Source organism: Macaca thibetana, chromosome 7, assembly GCF_024542745.1.
Source record: "Macaca thibetana thibetana isolate TM-01 chromosome 7, ASM2454274v1, whole genome shotgun sequence".
Classification (NCBI taxonomy): Eukaryota; Metazoa; Chordata; class Mammalia; order Primates; family Cercopithecidae; genus Macaca; species Macaca thibetana.
The window spans coordinates 157,323,262-157,343,017 of NC_065584.1; the positions used below are offsets into that span (position 1 = coordinate 157,323,262).

Below are 19,756 nucleotides of genomic sequence, written 5' to 3' on the forward strand. Positions count from 1 at the left end.
TATTTTTAGTAGAGACGGGGTTTTACCGTGTTGGCCAGTCTGGTCTGCAACTCCTGACCTCAGGTGATTCACCTGCCTTGGCCTCCCAAAGTGCTGGGATTATAGGTGTGAGCCACAACACCTGACCCTCCTTGTCCTTTTATTGTATGTTCAGGACACGTATTCAGTCTTATCTTCTGTATCATCATTTTTGTTTTTAGCTATTTGTATTCTGTTATATACCATATCCATCTAATATTTTTTATTTCCTTTTATTGTATTTTTAATTTCCATAAATCTTGTCTTCAGTGTCTCTGATTCTTAAAGTTCTGTTCTGCTTCTCAGAATTATATTTTTCTAACTCTCTGCATTTTGGTTCTTCTATTTTATGCTGTTGGTATTTTTCAAGTATTTGATGATTCTCGGGGAGACGTTCATATCTATGAGTGAAGGACTAGATTTATTAGTACAGAGAATTAGCATGGATTTCCTTTGCAGTTCTTACGGGGCACTATTATTTTTGAAGTGTGTTCAATTTGTCAGTCGCTTTTCTTCTGTACGTCAGAGAATTGAGTTGAGTCTTTATGCTGTGGAGTTTGTAATAGCTAACAGCCAGAGTGAAGCTGCAGATAAAGAAAAATTCATGTACTTTTTCATTCAGTTGGTTTTTCAAAAAATGAATATATCTGCTATATGCCAAGCACTGGTCTATGCCCTGGAGATGCAACAATGGACTGGTGGATTATAAGATAATCAACTAGAATAGGAAATACAGGAAGGAAGAGGAGCAAGTTTTGGAAGAAGGTGATGGTGAGAAATCAGAGTTAAATCCTGTCTTTCAGAGGATTTTGGATATGATAAGTTTTACGTTCTGAGGGGATATCTAAATTGAGATGTGTCCAGTGTGGTTGGATACAGAAATCTGAAACTCAAGTGTTTTGGAGTAGAGATGTACATTCTGGCGTCAACAACATAAAGGTGGTAATTGAAGCCATTAGATTGGTTGACATTACCCTGCAATGAGCTGAGGATGGAATCCTGGAAAAAAGAGTTTTTTACTTTTTTTTTTTTAAAGAGACAAGGTTGCCTAGGCTGGAGTACAGTGGGGTGATCATATCTTACTGTAACCTCCAACTTCTGGACTCAAGTGATCCTCCTGCCTCTGCCTCCTGAGTAGCTGGGACTACAGGTGCATGCCACCATGCCTGGCTAAATTTATTTTGTGGAAATTAAGTCTCATCATGTTGCCCAGGGTGGTCTCAAGCTCCTGGCCTCAAGTGACCCTCCTGCTTCAGCTTCCCAGAGTGCTGGGATTACAGGTGTGAGCCATGAAAAAGCAATTTTGAAGGACTGAGCAGAAGAAGAGAACCCATAGAGGGAGATACGGAAGAGGTAAAACAGGAGAGCTCAGGGTCACAGGGGGAATGGAATGTGTTTCTTAATCTGTCCAGTTGGTTGAAAGAGCTCATTTGGTATTACTGACTCACTTGGGATAACCATACTATTGTTACTAGTAGATGTGGTTGTTCACAAAACAGCCATTCTTTTTTAAATTTTTTAAATTATACTTTGAGTTCTAGGGTACATGTGCACAACGTGCAGTTTTCTTACATATGTATACATGTGCCATATTGGTGTGCTGCACCCATTAACTTGTCATTTACATTAGGTATATCTCCTAATGCTATCCTTCTCCTCTCCCCCCTCCCCACAATAGGCCCCGGTGTGTGATGTTCCCTTTCCTGTGTCCAAGTGATCTCATTGTTCAATTCCCACCTATGAGTGAGAACATGCGGTGTTTGGTTTTCTATTCTTGTGATAGTTTGCTGAGAATGATGGTTTCCATCTGCATCCATGTCCCTACAAAGGACATGAACTCATCGTTTTTTATGGCTGCATAGTATTCCATGGTGTATATATGCCACATTTTCTTAATCCAGTCTGTCACTGTTGGACATTTAGGTTGATTCCGAGTCTTTGCTATTGTGAATAGTGCCGCAATAAACATACGTGTGCATGTGTCTTTATAGCAGCATGATTTATAATCCTTTGGGTATATCCCCAGTAATGGGATGGCTGGGTCGAATGGTATTTCTAGTTCTAGATCCTTGAGGAATTGCCACACTGTTTTCCTCAATAGTTGAACTAGTTTACAGTCCCACCAACAGCGTAAAAGTGTTCCTATTTCTCCACATCCTCTCCAGCACCTGTTGTTTCCTGATTTTTTAATGATTGCCATTCTAACTGGTGTGAGATGGTATCTCATTGTGGTTTTGATTTGCATTTCTCTGATGGCGAGTGATGATGAGCGTTGTTTTCATGTGTCTGTTGGCTCTATGAATGTCTTCTTTTGAGAAGTGTCTGTTCATATCCTTTGCCCACTTTTTGATGGGGTTGTTTTTTTCTTATAAATTTGATTGAGTTCTTTATAGGTTCTGGATATTAGCCCTTTGTCAGATGAGTAGTTTGCAAAAATTTTCTCCCATTCTGAAGGTTGCCTGTTCATTCTGATGGTAGTTTCTTTTGCTGTGCAGAAGCTCTTTAGTTTAATTAGATCCCATTTGTCAATTTTGGCTTTTGTTGCTGTTGCTTTTGATGTTTTAGACATGAAGTCCTTGCCCATGCCTGTGTCTTGAATGGTATTACCTAGGTTTTCTTCTAGGGATTTTATGGTTTTAGGTCTAACATTTAAGTCTCTAATCCATCTTGAATTAATTTTCATATAAGGAGTAAGGAAAGGATCCAGTTTCAGCTTTCTACTCATGGCTAGCCAATTTTCCCAGCACCATTTATTAAATAGGGAATCCTTTCCCCATTTCTTGTTTTTGTCAGGTTTGTCAAAGATCAGATGGCTGTAGATGTGTGGTATTATTTCTGAGGGCTCTGTTCTGTTCCATTGGTCTGTATCTCTGTTTTGGTACCAGTACCATGCTGTTTTGGTTACTGTAGCCTTGTAGTATAGTTTGAAGTCAGGTAGCATGATGCCTCCAGCTTTGTTCTTTTGGCTTAGGATTGTCTTGGCAATGTGGGATCTTTTTTGGTTCCATATGAACTTTAAAGCAGTTTTTTCCAATTCTATGAAGAAAGTCATTGGTAGCTTAATGGGGATGGCATTGAATCTATAAATTACCTTGGGCAGTATGGCCATTTTCACAATATTGATTCTTCCTATCCATGAGCATGATATGTTCTTCCATTTGTTTGTGTCCTCTTTTATTTCACTGAGCAGTGGTTTGTAGTTCTCCTTGAAGAGGTCCTTTACATCCCTTGTAAATTGGATTCCTAGGTATTTTATTCTCTTTGAAGCTATTGTGAATGGGAGTTCATTCATGATTTGGCTCTCTGTTTGTCTGTTACTGGTGTATAAGAATGCTTGTGATTTTTGCACGTTGATTTTGTATCCTGAGACTTTGCTGAAGTTGCTTATCAGCTTAAAGAGATTTTGGGCTGAGACAGTGGGGTTTTCTATATATACAATCATGTCATCTGCAAACAGGGACACTTTGACTTCTTCTTTTCCTAACTGAATACCCTTGATTTCTTTCTCTTGCCTGATTGCCCCAGCCAGAACTTCCAACACTATGTTGAATAGGAGTGGTGAGAGAGGGCATCCCTGTCTTGTGCCAGTTTTCAAAGGGAATGCTTTCAGGTTTTGCCCATTCAGTATGATATTGGCTGTGGGTTTGTCATAAATAGCTCTTATTATTTTGAGGTACATTCCATCAATACCGAATTTATTGAGAGTTTTTAGCATGAAGGGCTGTTGAATTTTGTCAAAGTCCTCTTCTGCATCTATTGAGATAATCATGTGGTTTTTGTCTTTGGTTCTGTTTATATGCTGGATTATGTTTATTGATTTGCCTATGTTGAACCAGCCTTGCATCCCAGGGATGAAGCTCACTTGATCATGGTGGATAAGCTTTTTGACCTGCTGCTGGATTCGGTTTGCCAGTATTTTATTGAGGATTTTTGCATCGATGTTCATCAGGGATATTGGTCTAAAATTCTCTTTTTTTGTTGTATCTGTGTCAAGCTTTGGTATCAGGATGATGTTGGCCTCGTAAAATGAGTTAGGGAGGATTCCCTCTTTTTCTATTGATTGGAATAGTTTCAGAAGGAATGGTACCAACTTCTCCTTGTACCTCTGGTAGAATTCAGCTGTGAATCCGTCTGGTCCTGGACTTTTTTTGGTTGGTAGGCTATTAATTATTGCCTTAATTTCAGAGCCTGCTATTGGTCTATTCAAGGATTCAGCTTCTTCCTGTTTTAGTCTTGGGAGAGTGTAAGTGTCCAGGAAAGTATCCATTTCTTCTAGGTTTTCTAGTTTAATTGCGTAGAGGTGTTTATAGTATTCTCTGATGGTAGTTTGTGTTTCTGTGGGGTTGGTGGTGATGTCCCCTTTATCATTTTTTATTGTGTCTATTTGATTCTTCTCTCTTTTCTTCTTTATTAGTCTTGCTAGCAGTCTATCAATTTTGTTGATCTTTTCAAAAAACTAGCTCCTGTATTCATTGATTTTTTGGAGGGTTTTTTGTGTCTGTATCTCCTTCAGTTCTGCTCTGATCTTAGTTATTTCTTGCCTTCTGCTAGCTTTTGAATGTGTTTGCTCTTGCTTCTCTAGTTCTTTTAATTGTAATGTTAGGGCTTCAATTTTAGATCTTTCCTGCTTTCTCTTGTAGGCATTTAGTGCTATAAATTTCCCTCTACACACTCTTTAAATGTGTCCCAGAGATTCTGGTATGTTGTATCTTTGTTCTCATTGGTTTCAAAGAACATCTTTATTTCTGCCTTCATTTCGTTATGTACCCAGCAGTCATTCAGGAGCAGGTTGTTCAGTTTCCATGTAGTTGAGCAATTTTGACTGAGTTTCTTAGTCCTGAGTTCTAGTTTGATTGCACTGTGGTCTGAGAGACAGTTTGTTATAATTTCTGTTCTTTTACATTTGCTGAGGAGTGCTTTACTTCCAACTATGTGGTCAGTTTTGGAATAAGTGCGATGTGGTGCTGAGAAGAATGTATATTCTGTTGATTTGGGGTGGAGAGTTCTGTAGATGTCTATTAGGTCTGCTTGGTGCAGAGTTGAGTTCAATTCCTGGATATCCTTGTTAACTTTCTGTCTCGTTGATCTGTCTAATGTTGACAGTGGGGTGTTAAAGTCTCCCATTATTATTATATGGGAGTCTAAGTCTCTTTGTAAGTCTCTAAGGACTTGCTTTATGAATCTGGGTGCTTCTGTATTGGGTGCATATATATTTAGGATAGTTAGCTCTTCCTGATGAATTGATCCCTTTACCATTACGTAATGGCCTTCTTTGTCTCTTTTGATCTTTGATGGTTTAAAGTCTTTTATCAGAGACTAGGATTGCAACCCCTGCTTTTTTTTGTTTTCCATTTGCTTGGTAGATCTTCCTCCATCCCTTTATTTTGAGCCTATGTATGTCTCTGCATGTGAGGTGGGTCTCCTGAATACAGCAAACTGATGGGTCTTGACTCTTTATCCAATTTGCCAGTCTGTGTCTTTTAATTGGACCGTTTAGTCCATTTACATTTAAGGGTAATATTGTTATGTGTGAACTTGATCTTGTCATTATGATATTAGTTGGTTATTTTGCTCGTTAGTTGATGCAGTTTCTTCCTAGCATCGATGGACTTTACATTTTGGCCTGTTTTTGCAATGGCTGGTACCGGTTGTTCCTTTCCATGTTCAGTGCTTCCTTCAGGATCTCTTGAAGGGCAGGCCCAGTGGTGAGAAGATCTCTGAGCATTTGCTTGTCTGTAAAGAATTTTATTTCTCCTTCACTTATGAAACTTAGTTAAGCTGGATATGAAATTCTGGGTTTAAAATTCTTTTCTTTAAGAATGTTGAATATTGGCCCCCACTCTCTTCTGGCTTGTAGAGTTTCTGCCAAGAGATCTATTAGTCTGATGGGCTTCCCTTTGTGGGTAACCCGACCTTTCTCTCTGGCTGCCCTTAACATTTTTTCCTTCATTTCAACTTTGGTGAATCTGACAATTATGTGTCTTGGAGTTGCTCTTCTTGAGGAGTATCTTTGTGGCATTCTTGTATTTCCTGAATTTGAATGTTGGCCTGCCTTACTAGGTTGAGAAATTCTCCTGGATGATATCCTGCAAAGTGTTTTCCAAGTTGGTTCCATTTTCCCTGTCACTTTCAGGCACACCAATCAGACATAGATTTGATCTTTTCACATAATCCCATATTTCTTGGAGGCTTTGTTCATTTCTTTTTAGTCTTTTTTCTCTACTCTTCTTGCTTCGTTTCATTCATTTGATCTTCAATCACTGATACTCTTTCTTCCAGTTGATCGAGTCAGTTACTGAAGCTTATGCATTTGTCACGTAGTTCTCGTGTTACGGTTTTCATCTTTATCAGTTCTTTTAAGGACTTCTCTACATTGGTTATTCTAGTTAGCCATTCATCAAATCTTTTTTCAAGGTTTTTAGTTTCTTTGCGCTGGGTTCGTAGTTCCTCCTTTATCTCTGAGAAGTTTGATGGACTGAAGCCTTCTTCTCTCAACATGTCAAAGTCATTCTCTGTCCAGCTTTGTTCCGTTGCTGGCGATGAGCTGCGTTCCTTTGGAGGCGGAGATGCGCTCTGATTTTTTGAATTTCCAGCTTTTCTGCACTGCTTTTCTCCATCTTTGTGGTTTTATCTGCCTTTGGTCTTTGATGATGGTGACATACTGATGGGGTTTTGGTGTGGGTGTCCTTTCTGTTTGTTAGTTTTCCTTCTAACAGTCAGGATCCTCAGCTGCAGGTCTGTTGGAGTTTGCTTGAGGTCCACTCCAGACCCTGTTTGCCTGGGTATCAGCAGCGGAGGCTGCAGAAGATAGAATATTGCTGAACATGGAGTGTTGCTGTCTGATTCTTGCTCTGGAAGTTCGTCACAGGGGTGTACCCTGCCTTGTGAGGTGTGAGGTGTCAGTCTGCACCTAGTGGGGGATGTCTCCCAGTTAGGCTACTCAGGGGTCAGTGACCCACTTGAGCAGGCAGTCTGTCCATTCTCAGATCTCAACCTCTGTGCCTAGAGATCCACTGCTCTCTTCAAAGCTGTCAGATGGGGGCATTTACCTCTGCCAAGGTTTCTGCTGCTTTCTGTTTAGCTATCTTTTTTTTTTTTTTTTTTTAATTTGAGATGGAGTCTCATTCTGTCACCCAGACTAGAGTGCAGTGGCTCAATCTTGGCTCATTGCAACCACTGCCCCCTGGGTTCAAGTGATTCTCTTCCCTCAGCCTCCTGAGTAGCTGGGATTTATAGGCACCCGCCACCATGCCCAGCTAATTTTGGATTTTTAGTAGAGATGGGGTTTCACCATGTTGGTCAGGCTGGTCTTGAACTCCTGACATCATGATCTGCCCACCTCAGCCTCCCTAAATGCTGGGATTACAGGTGTGAGCCACTGCCTCTTTTTTTTTTTTTTTGACAATTTTAAATTTTTGTTTAAAATTTTCCCCATCATGGCCTTTTTCTTTTCTTTTTAGAATATTTTAATGATTTTTAATTTTATTTTTATTAACAGCCCTTCTCTACCCTACATATTTCATAAATACCTGTAGAAAACCTTATAGTAGCTGGAACATGGTGGCTCATACCTGTAATAACAGCACTTTGGGATGCTGAGCGGGGAGGATCACTTGAGCCCAGGAGTCTGAGACCAGTCTGGGCAACATAAAGACCCAGTCTCTAGAAAAAAATAATAATAAAATAAAATAAAAATGAGTGGTCGTGTGCACCTCTAGTCCTGGCTATTCTAGAGGCTGATGTAGTAGGATCACGTTAGCCCAGGAGATTGAGGCTGCAGTGATGCAGTGAACTGTGATTGTATCACTGCACTTCAGCATGGGAAGCAGAGCAAGACCCTGTCTCAAAAAACAAAACAAAACAAAAAAACCTTGTAGCCCTACTTTCTTGGACTCATCAGGGTGTTCCACAGTCTTGCTGAAACAGGGGAACAGTAATTCTTTCTGCCATTATCTTATTTGACTTTTGGAACAGGCTCTGTTAAGTAGGGAGAATTTCCCCCATTGACAAGTGAGGAAGCTAAGGCTTTGGAAGATGGAATGTCTTGCTGAAGGGTAGGAAGTTGCTACAGTGAGGTAGTTGCTAAGCCAGAACTGGAATTCAGACCTGTATCTAGGATGATGTAAGATTCTTCGTCTTAAGACTGTGATCTTTCCAGTGTACCAACTGCCTTTGCAGGATGTCTGCTGGATTCCCTCACCTCCTGAAAGATAGGATTTGACTCTGATTTGTTCTGTTGCCCTTTCCAAATTTCTTTTGCAGTTTGTTAAAAGTATATTGCTGCCTTCTCAACTATCTATGTCAAAGATTTTAAAAGGTCAGAGGTTAGCCTTCAGGACATCTACTTATTTACTTACTTGCCTTGACAATTCCTACTGCAGAGCAGGACATTTAAAGGACAAGAAAGGCTTTATTTCTGCCTTGTCTCTCTCCATGTATGCATTCTTATAGCATGACAAAGATGGAAGTATACAAGTTTTGGAGGCAGGCCTGAGTTCAAATCCTAATGTTCTATAATATGGACATGATTTGTGATTGAATAAAAAAATTTTTTTAAATGTGAGGCGTTTGTGAGATAATTTGAAATTTTAACCTAATTGAATATCTAATATCAAGCAGTCAGTAATTTTTTTTGAGTATGATGATGTGGGTAGGTTTATAAAAAGGCCTTATCTTTTAGAAATACATACGGAAACATTTGTGGATAAAACGTTGGGCTATGTGTTATTTGCTTACAAAAGTTGTGGGAGTAGATGGAGTGTGGATTGGGTGGTTGTTGGGACAGGATGATGAGTATGTGATTCTGTCTGCACTTATATATGATTGAAATTCTCCCTAGTATATAGAACTAAACAAGAAACAAAATCCCACTGTTGGTACTCTCTGTGTTGTTAGGTAATCTACTCAACCTTTCTGAGCTTCAATTTCCTTATCTGTAAAATTGGAAAAATTATAACTATGTTGCAGGCTTGCTGAAAATTAAAGTAACATATATGAAAATATCTGGCATAAAGCCTGACTTTAGTAGGTGCTCAACCAATGGTTGCTGTTTTGTTGCTGTTACTGTTTTAGGAGACTTGGAAAACATTAAATCAGTTGTTATCTCTGAGCCTGGGGTCCATGTTTCCTCAGACAGGGACACATCTCCACTACTAATAGGGTAGTTCTTACTATGTTTCCCAAGAGCATTTTCCTTACCCTTGCTTTCTCCTTCTCCAAAGCTACCTTAAATAAGGGGAGATTTATTATAAAGGAATTTGAGAGTCCATAAAACAGTATCAAGAGATGTAGGTTGGTCTTTTAGTGAAGCAGAACTGGAATGCTTCAACAACCAAGGTGGCTACTCTGCCTTTTCTGCTTCATCTTCTCTTTCTGTAGATCAAAGGTTGGCAAACTTTTTGTAAAGGGCCAGCTAATAAATATTTTAATTTGTATAGCTTCATACAGACTCTGTTGCAACGACTTAACTCTGCAGTTCTAATGCAAAAGAGCCATACAAAAACAATAGTTGTGACTGTGTTCCAATGAATCTGTACTTTATAAGAAAGGGCAGGGAATGCATTTGGCCCATGGACCATAGTTTTCCCATGTCAGCTCTAGACTTCTGCAGATGGCTCCAATTACATGTATTCCATTATAGCAGACTCCAGGTGGCGCTCAGTCCTCAAGTCCACATCACCTGGTAAATTTAGTACTTGTAACTAACTAGCTCTCTTCCAATTCCAGATTCCTAGGGGAAAGGACTTCAATTGAGTCAGGTGTCACTATCCACCGGTGCTGACTTAAGGGTGGAAATGTGTGGCTAGCAGCCCTCTCAGCAGGGGCTGTGGGTAGTCTCTTCGGAGAAGGAGGAGCCAAGGGTATGGGTGATGGGCAACTCTTAGAGATAAAAGGTATGGGGATGGCCTCGGTATGTGCCCCAGGGTGCCCCATAGATCCAGGAAGATCACCTGTTTATTCTGCTTTTATTTCTTATAATCTATATTTTTTTATATTAAGGAACTCATTTTTGACAATTAAATATATTTGAGTATGAACTCTAATAAAAAGCTGACTGTAATGCATGGTTTAAAGTTTAAACCTTGTCGAGCAATAACAAACTCTAGATGTCTGTTGTTTCACTCTAATACTTACTGTGGAATTGCACCTGAGTTGTTTTCCTTTTTTTTAATGTGCCTAGGAGATCAGCCATAACCTAGGAGTTTGCTACATTTACCTGAAGCAGTTCAACAAGGTAATTTACAGAAGTGGTGATGGATTTCACTGAGGGTGCACTTGTTGCAGAAGTTGTTACCTTGCTCATTTGTATTATCCCTAGTGCTTGCAGAGGTTTTTGGAACTGAAAATTGAAAGTACCTTTATACATTTTTTTCTGTTTTAATTCTCACTTGTCCTTATTCATCTGTTGTTTTCTGCTTTTAATAAGAACATGGAAAGTTCTAGAAATGTGAGGGAAAGACAGTTTTTCTCCTTTCTTCTTTTTCTCTACCTCCAGTTAAATTTCCCAGTTTAGAAACAGATGCTTAATAAAACATAAATATCAAAAAATGGACCCTTAAGTCTTAAAGGTGTAATCATGACCATGTGAGCTATCTCCATGCCCTGACAGCAACTTAGTTTTTAGGGTCATTGAAAATAAATTTTAAATTTTAAGTGGATCTGATTTCTGAGTTTTCAGGGTTTTTTTAGTTATTTTCCATGATGAGAATTTATATTTCACTGTGATTAAGCTATAGGCTCCTATATCAGAGAAGACAATTTGAGCTTACCTCAAATTTGATACTCAGGTAAGAAAAAGTATATATCATTAGGAGTAGACAAAACTATTGAGAGCTCTAAAACTTAGTGATGAGAGCTTTGGGTAGTTTCCTTCATAGAGCTCACAGTTAGTGATTGTGAAGTTTTATTCTCCTTTCTTCAATAACACCACGACTGAGAATCTGAATTGGTTAGTACCCATTTGACAATGTTTAGTTTGTGTCAATTTGCAGACTGGTGTAACCTGTATCCCACACTGGTGTGAAAAAAAATATGCATATTAGCATTTGTAACTTTTCTCCTGAGATGATAATATATGTACATAAAATACATTTAGTGGGCCCTTAGGTTTTGTAGATGGATCTATAGTTTTATATACTTGGTTAGGAGATTTTTCTCTTCAGAGACGATTTCAAACAGGCACATTTCTATTCACAGGATTATTCTGAGTCAGGGGAGAAGAAGGATTAGTCTTTCGTTGGATCTGTGCTGAGAAGAAATATATTTAGATTTTACTGTACAGCTAACAGGCTAGGCAAATACAGTACCTGGCATTTATATAAATACTTGTTGAATCAGTGAATGACTAAACAAAGCCCTTTTGTTTACTAGGAGAAGGTAAGCTCCTCCAGAGCAAGGAGTTGGTTTTATTAACTCAAATATATCTAGTATCTAGAACAGCAAGCAGTTGGGTGAATAAATGAGAACAATCTATTTATTCACTTATCATCACATTAGTGGGGAAATCGGGGCCCACCATAGGGAAGGTTGTGCACTTGGTCAGTGTTACAGCTGGGATTTAGTTTAGTGTAGTACTCTACACTGTACTATGATGGCCCTTTTGACTTATGAAGTATGAGTCATAGATGTGAATATCAGGCAGAAAACATTCAGAAAGGTTAATCATCTTGTATAAATTCTTCCAAGTGGCTCCAGAAGCAGATATCCCATGTTGCCAGCTGTCTTTTCAATAAGGACAGTTTCGGTATGTTTTGGTCTTTGGGTAGTGGGGGCTGTTTGCTGAAATGTGATGTTCCTATGTCAATGCAGCAGAAACTATCTTTACATTAACCATATAAAGGTAGAGTTCATTCAGTGGTAGTGATTTGGTTTCTTTGTCTAACTTGTCAGGCACAAGACCAGTTGCACAATGCCCTGAATCTTAATAGGCATGATCTGACTTATATAATGCTGGGGAAGATCCACTTGCTGGAGGGAGACTTGGACAAGGCCATTGAAATCTACAAGAAAGCAGTGGAGTAAGTGTATCTGTTTCCTTTAGAAATGAGAAGCTAAAAAAAAAAAAAAAATTGAGTGGATATGTGAACTCCCAAGCCTAAAAGAGTGAATGTGTTTGATTAATTACTTACTGTATGAGTTAAAGGTTAAGCTGAAGTTTAAGAGCTCCCAATGGCTTCAATAAGGTAGACTGTTTCTTTCTTACCTTTAAGGATGGCTGCTGCTTTAGGTTAGCTGGGCAGCTCTGTTCTATAAGGTCAGCCAGGGATCCAGGTTTCTTCCTTATTAACTCACCATTCCTTAGATTGTTGTCTTTACCTGCATGGTTGTTGCTGAATGTAACATCCACATCCAGGCCGTGGTGGAAGGAGATGGTATGGGAAGCTAAGTATGGAATAAGCATCTGGCAATATATATATATTTTGAGACAGGATCTTACTCCGTCACTCAGGCTGGAGTGCAGTGGAGAATACAGCTCACTGCAGCCTCAACCTCTTGGGCTCAAGTGATCTTCCTACCTCAGCCTCCCAAGTAGTTGGGACTACAGGCATGTGCCACCATGCCCAGCTAATTTTTAAAAAACTTTTTTTGTGTTGACAAGGTCTCGCTAAGTTGCCCAGGCTGGTCTTAAACTTCTGGGATCGAGCGCTCCTCTTGCCTCAGCCTTTTCCAAAGTGCTGGGATTACAGGTGTGAGCCACTGCACCTGTCCTTGGTAATAAGTTTTAAATGACCCAGAAATTGCACACATCGTTCCTGCTTACATTCCATGGTTCAAAACTAGGAGATATTTGCAAGGGAAGTGGGCAGACATGCACTCAAGAAGAAGGAAATAACAGATTTAGGAGTTGGCTGACAGTCTGCCATTTTGGTATCATATGTTAACAACAGGTCTTCTGTTTTCAGAGATATTATTAGGGACAGAAATCTCCTGATTGATTTAAAAAAAAAAAAAGAAGAAAAGAAACATTTAGCCTTATTAGCATGAGACCGGTATCTTTTCCCCCCTTCCCCCTGTTCCCTTCTCCCTTTTCCCTTCCCCCTTTTCCCTTCCCCCTTTTCCCTTTCCCCTTCCCCCTTTCCCCTTTTCCCTTCCCCTTCGCCCTTTTCCCTTCCCCTTCGCCCTTTTCCCTTCCCCTTCGCCCTTTTCCCTTCCCCTTCCCCCTTTTCTCTTCCCCTTCCCCCTTTTCCCTTCCCCTTCTCCCTTTTTTCCCTTCCCCCTTTTTTCCCTTCCCCCTTTTTTCTCTTCTCCCTTTTCCCTTCCCCCTTTTTCTCCCTCCCTCCCTACTTTTCTCTTTTCTTTTCTTTTTTCTTTTCTTCCTTTCCCTCCTTCCCTTTCCTCTTCTTTCTTTGTTTCTTTCTTTTCTTTCTTTTCTTTCCCCCTTCCCTCTCCTCCCCTCCCCTCCTCTCTCCTCCCCTCCCCTCCTCTCTCCTCCCCTCTCTCCTCCCCTCCCCTCTCCTCCCCTCCTGTCTCCTCCCCTCCCCCTCTCCTCCCCTCCTCTCTCCTCCCCTCCCCTCTCTCTCTCCTCTCCTCCCCTCCCCTCCCCTCCTCTCTCCTCCCCTCCCCTCCCCTCCCCTCCTCTCTCCTCCCCTGCCCTCCTCTCTATTTCAACACAGTTTTACTCTGTCACCCAGGCTTGAGTGCAATTGTGCGATCTTGGCTCACTGCAACCTCTGCCTCCTGGGTTCAAGCGATTCTCATGCCTCAGCCTCCTGAGTAGCTGGGACTACAGGAGCGCGCCACCACGCCCAGCTAATTTTTGCATTTTTAGCAGAGACAGGGTTTCACCATGTTGGTTGGGCTGGTCTTGAACTCCTGGCCTCAAGTGATCTGCCTACCTTGGCCTCCCATAGTGCTGGGATTGCAGGCATGAGCCACTGTGCCCGGCCTTGTGTTGTTTCTTTAAATGGAATAGCTGTAGCAAAATGCTTTGTCTCATTTATTTGGTCACTTAATAGAATGTCTGGTGTGTGGTTCAAGCCTTATTATTCCTAATAATTAGATTCTGAACTAAACTTAGATTTCTGTTAATTTATTAATCATCTTTATCTTCTACCATGGTAGTAAATTTCCTGATTATGTGAGTCACAACACTGCTTTCTGAATTTTCTTTGACCATATTTTGTGTCTAAAACAGAAAAATCACTTGGTTTGTTAAGCTACAGAAGAGACTTTTGTCATCAAGAGGTTATATATATGGGCAAGTAGTAAGGAGCCATGTAACATGTTAAGTGCCTCTGTGGTGCTAGGTAGTAGCACTGATCCCTGACTCCTGCCTTCTAGGGGTTGGCTCTTTGAGATTAGCATACATAAATCCCAAGGGGAACGTTCTTCCAGTAACCGATCAAGGACTTCAGTCACTAAATTTCCCAAGGGAGAAATATGGACAGCTAAAATTTGAAGCCTTACTGAGAAGATAGAGACCATAGTTCATGACCTACAGCTTTGAAGAGAGAGTAGTCATGTTGTAGTGGGAAAGCCGATATTGCTAAAATTACAGAAGCTACCTGGCTTTGGGGAGGGAAGTGATCAAAACGAATGTTTATTATGGCAGAAAGTGAAAGGCAGATTCCCAGTTGAATTGAGAAAGCTCTGTTTGGTCAGCTCAGGCCTCCCCTGGCTGGGGCTTTGCATCTTCTGGTTCAGGTCTTCCTATAGGTAACCAGTGCCCTATGTCATTCCTTAGAAGCAGAAGACATTGTTCATAGCCCTTTGGTGTTTTACTCTTGAAACTGTCTGATGATCCTTTAGTCAGATCATCTCAACTCAGTGTTGCCTTGGTTTTGTGACAGAGACAAATATTAGTGAGGGATTGAGCAGACAGATAATACTTTACATACATCAGTGTTTACTCCCAAAGGTCAGTAGCACCTTCTTTCCTAGGATTGGTATGTATCGTCCTTCTTTGGTTTAGTTTGGCTACTTGGTATATCTCTTTGTTTAAGTGGAGAGAACAGCATTAGGGGCCTTGGGATCCTAAATTACATAGAAAAGTATGCTGCCTGGCATTGTGAGCACAATGAGAATAGAAAAAAAAAAATCCCACAAGAAAGGACTGGTGAAACTATGTGTGTTCTAGACTGACTTGGTTTATAAAGCATTGTTCTTTAATTTTATCAGTGTGACCGAGACAGTCATGCAGAACATTCCATAGGTTCTTTCTTAGGACTTTTACCCTAAGAAAGGAATCTGAATTCTAAGCCCCATTTTTCTTGCTGAGCAGTTCTCCCTATCTCCAGGGTTGAGATGACCTACTTTTGATGGCAGTTCCCAAACTGCCTTCAGGTATTTCCTTGGGGAGGAAGAAGCTCAGTGGGGTCTGTTAAGTATTGCACGAGGGCATATTACCATGCATGTGTCTCCATGTTTCTCATCTACATCTTGTTTCCCTCTGAGCATCTCTATGTTGCAGGTTCTCACCAGAAAATACAGAGCTTCTTACAACTTTAGGATTACTCTACTTACAGGTAATGAAAACTCTTTACTCATTCATGCATTGATATTAGAAATGCTTTTGGGTTTGTTTGTATGGTGGTTTTCCTGCATTCTGATATTTATTTTACTAAAGGTCATATAAAGTTCATGAACCACACTCTCTATTTGGTACTCTTTGCTAAAGGAATTGATTTTCTGCATTTAAATTGGAAGCAATTCTATTTTAGCCTAGTTCAATTACAATTCTTATATAGGCTGGGTGTGGTCTCATGCCTGTAATACCAGCACTTTGGGAGGCTGAGGCTGGTGGATCAATTGAGCCCAGGAGTTGGAGACCAGCCAGTGAGACCCTGTCTCTACAAAAAATACAAAAATTAGCCAGGCATGGTGGCATGCGTCTCTAGTCCCAGCTACTTGGGAGGCTGCGATGGAAAGATTGCTTGAACTCAGAAGGCAGAGGTTGCAGTGAGCTGAGATTGAGCCACTGCACTCCAGCCTGGGTGACAGAGCCAGATCCTGTCTCAAATTCTTATGCCATCCAGGAAAGAGCATATATGAGAAATAACTCTGGTCTTGGAGGCTGTTATTTTGTTGTGAGGAGAGAAACGGATACAAGTGAGCACTTCTTAGGGCTTTGGGGCAAAGCCATTTCTTTTGATCTTTCTTCCCAGCCAGGGTCTTACTGGAAAGAGAGAAGGCAAAGTATACTTTATCTAGAATAAGAAGTTTTCTGTCCCCTCCACATTCCTGAATGTGAATGGGATTCTTTTAGCTCCATTGATTCTCTGACTGAGGACCCAGGGCCCAGGTATCCGAAGGGCTTTTCCCCCTTCCCCAATACACACATTTGCCAAGTTCTTTGTTCAGCTGATTCTGCCTCCAGCCCTGCCTCTATGGTGGCCTTTATGTCTATTTCATTTTTCTCTAAAAGGAATCAGGAGCTTAACCCTGGGTCTTCCTGGGCTTTGGCTTGGGAGGTAGGCTCCACAGGAGATGAGGATACCCAGCTCATTTCCTACCAAGAGGCATTAATGTGGAACAGTACTAGTGTGGCAGAAATGGTTCTTATCAAATAGATACTTTGACCTTATCAGGGGACAGATGAACACAAATAGAAGGAAAACCAAGACTGTGGGGATTTTAGTTTTCTTTCTTTATTATCTGGTAACTGTAGCTGCTGCTTTTTTTTTTTTTTTTTTTTTTTTTTCTTTTTTGTCAGGAGAACTCAAAAAAGAAGCCAGAGCATTTCTGTTCTGGGTGAGGTTGGCCACCGGGTTTTGTTTTTTTTTTTTTGAGATGGAGTTTCACTCTTTTTGCCTAGGCTGGAGTACAATGGCATGATTTCAGCTCACTGCAACCTCTGCCTCCTGGGTTCAAGCGATTCTCCTGCCTCAGCCTCCTGAGTAGCTGGGATTACAGGCATGTAATTTTGTATTTTTAATAGAGATGGGGTTTCTCCACGTTGGTCAGGCTGGTCTCGAACTCCTGACCTCAAGTGATCCACCCACCTCAGCCTCCCAAAGTGCTGGGATTATAGGCTTGAGCCACCACGCCTGGTCTGGCCAGACTCTTAACTGCCATCTCCTTGCTGATGTAAATTGTCTTGTTTGCTTTTTTTTCCAAGCTCGGCATTTACCAGAAGGCATTTGAACATCTTGGCAATGCACTGACTTATGACCCTACCAACTACAAGGTACTACAGACTGTGAAGGCTCTGGCCTTCAGATAGATGGTCCCACTGCTCCTAGAGGTGATCTGACCCTGGAAAGCAAAGGAATAGCTTCTTAAATTTGGATACCTGAGAAATAGAAAAAATATAAATATAAGGTGGTTCTTCTTATTTGAAAGTATTGTCAAGTATGCTCTACTTATCTTCTAAAAGTGCACATTTGTTACAATAGACGTGTAACCCCTGCAGAAAGCAGAATCATAGTGCTAGTAAAGCTTGTGTGTTAGGAAATTAGCAATGCCTCCACAACTATTGTCAAAAATAAATCTGCTGGGCATGGTGGCTTATGCCTGTAATCCCAGCACTTTGGAATGCTGAGGCAGGAGGATCGCTTGAGGCCAGGAGTTCAAGACCAGGCTGGGCAACGTAGTGAGACCCCCATCTCTACAAAAAAAAATTATTATTCAGGCATGGTGGCACACACCTGTAGTCCTAGATACTCAGAAGTTGGAAGAGGGAAGATCACTTGAGCCCAGGAGTTTGAGGCTACAGTAGGCTATGATGGCACCACTGTATTCCAGCCTGCGTGACAGAGTGAGACCCTGTCTCTAAAAGGCAACAATAATCATGTTGAAATGACTTCTAGAATCTTAATGATTTGATATTACAACTTTTGTCTAGATGTGACTTGGGGAATGAGAAGGAATAGCATCAAATGGATGAGTATCATTGAGGAGATGCAGCAAGACAAGCTGTTTATAGAAGGATACAAACAGAGTTCTGATTTAGGAAGTAATATTAGCCTCTCAGCTCCCACCTTGATACCTTTCCTTAGAGAAATGAAAGGGCTGGGCCGACGAAGCCTAAAGCTGACTCACCCTCTGTTCTATGGTAGAAAGAAATATACCTTAAGTAGCCACGTACAGGTGTATTTCAGGTGTCTAGAACACTTGGTGTACCGGGCTGCAGAGAACAGATTAAAAGAAGTTAAAATTAATCAAAGGGTTCTGGTATTCATTCTGAAATACTGACTTTCCTGGCTAGAAGTAGGAAACAGATGGGTAAAGCAAGTAAAATTTTATCTTTTTTTTATCTTTTTTTTTTTGTGCTGTGCCAGAGAGAGCCACAGTGTAGGGTGCAAGGGCATTCCTCAGGAACATTTGTCCCAATAGCTTGGATATATTATTTATGTCCCTGGAAGAAATTTTTCAGTCCCATCTGTGCTGATGGGCCTGCTGAGTATAGACTCAGGAAGGCTGCCTCACTGCTACAGCCTTTTGGGAATGACTGAATTACTTTCTATGTGCCATGTTTTCAGGCCATCTTGGCAGCAGGCAGCATGATGCAGACCCACGGGGACTTTGATGTTGCCCTCACCAAATACAGAGTTGTGGCTTGTGCTGTTCCAGAAAGTCCTCCACTCTGGAATAACATTGGAATGTGTTTCTTTGGAAAGAAGAAATATGTGGCGGTGAGTGTCCCCTCATGTTCTTTGTTCGCATTCATATATGTGGTTATTGGTCTGTTTAGCTTGCCCCACTCATTGAGTGCCCCTTCTCTCTCATAGGCCATCAGCTGCCTGAAACGAGCCAACTACTTGGCACCCTTCGATTGGAAGATTCTGTATAATTTGGGCCTTGTCCATCTGACCATGCAGCAGTATGCATCAGCTTTTCATTTTCTCAGTGCAGCCATCAACTTCCAGCCAAAGATGGGGGAGCTCTACATGCTCTTGGCAGGTAAGAAACATTTATGTGGAAAACTCTCTCTGCCATCTGTAATGAGGGAAAAATGGATTAGAATCATGGAAGATCAGTGGCTGTCTCATAGGAGCCATTCCCTTAGAGATCCTATAGGAATCTGGATTACTGTCCTGGAGCTTGAAGAAATAGATAAAAGATGACAAAAGAACTTGGTTGTTTCTCACTTGGGGGAGTTTCACTCAGAGACCAACAGGTTAAATAAAGATCATCCCTAGTTCACCTTTTACCAATTTTTTACTCTTGCCTTGACAATTCATTTATATATATATTGAGTCCAACTAAGTTCCAGATAGGAAGTGTTAAGAGCTTGGGGTCTAGGTGGGGTCCTGCCTCTACTACTTATTATATGTACCTAGGGCTGATGTGAGGATTGCATGATTAAGCACTCAATTAATAATACTGGTTTTGTTGAAATACTGATTTTTGAAAACTTGGTTTTACTGTGGTTATATAATTGGTCTATTATTATCAATATTGTTGTTACTATAACTGGCCCCTAGGTGGTACTTCTAAGTCAAGCTACCTTATGTTTAAACCCTTATCTCTTCTAAGCATGTTATATAGAATGCTGTTCTCTTCCTGAAACTCATTTTATGCCATGCAAATACTAAAATTATCATAAAAATAAGTTAAAATTAATCAAACACTAAAAATTATGCACAACCATTTTAATTTTAAAGTACTGACTAAATAGTCCTCCTAGGAAATTTTTTCTCCATATACATTTACTTACTAAATATAAGACCCAAAGCAGATTTCTATGTCCTCATTTGGCAGTGGTCTTCCAGTGGCTTTTTGTTTATTATTGTGGGGTTCTTACTCAAAAGAGAAAGCTTGCAAAAGCAATTGAGTCATGGTTATTTGAGGGTTGCCT

At 40.6% G+C, this 19,756-nt stretch overlaps 1 protein-coding gene across 1 annotated transcript in view; it reads left to right on the forward strand.

Annotated features, from left to right (window-relative positions):
- The window catches only part of BBS4 (Bardet-Biedl syndrome 4), a 36,735-nt gene that overhangs the window by 11,701 nt on the left and 5,278 nt on the right, over window positions 1-19,756 (forward strand). The window contains exons 5-10 of the mRNA XM_050796350.1: window positions 10,199-10,252; window positions 11,908-12,035; window positions 15,428-15,482; window positions 17,075-17,143; window positions 18,438-18,590; window positions 18,687-18,858. Coding sequence (XP_050652307.1) covers window positions 11,965-12,035; window positions 15,428-15,482; window positions 17,075-17,143; window positions 18,438-18,590; window positions 18,687-18,858 — 520 coding nt within the window. The 5' untranslated portion in view covers window positions 10,199-10,252; window positions 11,908-11,964. The remainder of the gene's footprint in view (window positions 1-10,198; window positions 10,253-11,907; window positions 12,036-15,427; window positions 15,483-17,074; window positions 17,144-18,437; window positions 18,591-18,686; window positions 18,859-19,756) is intronic.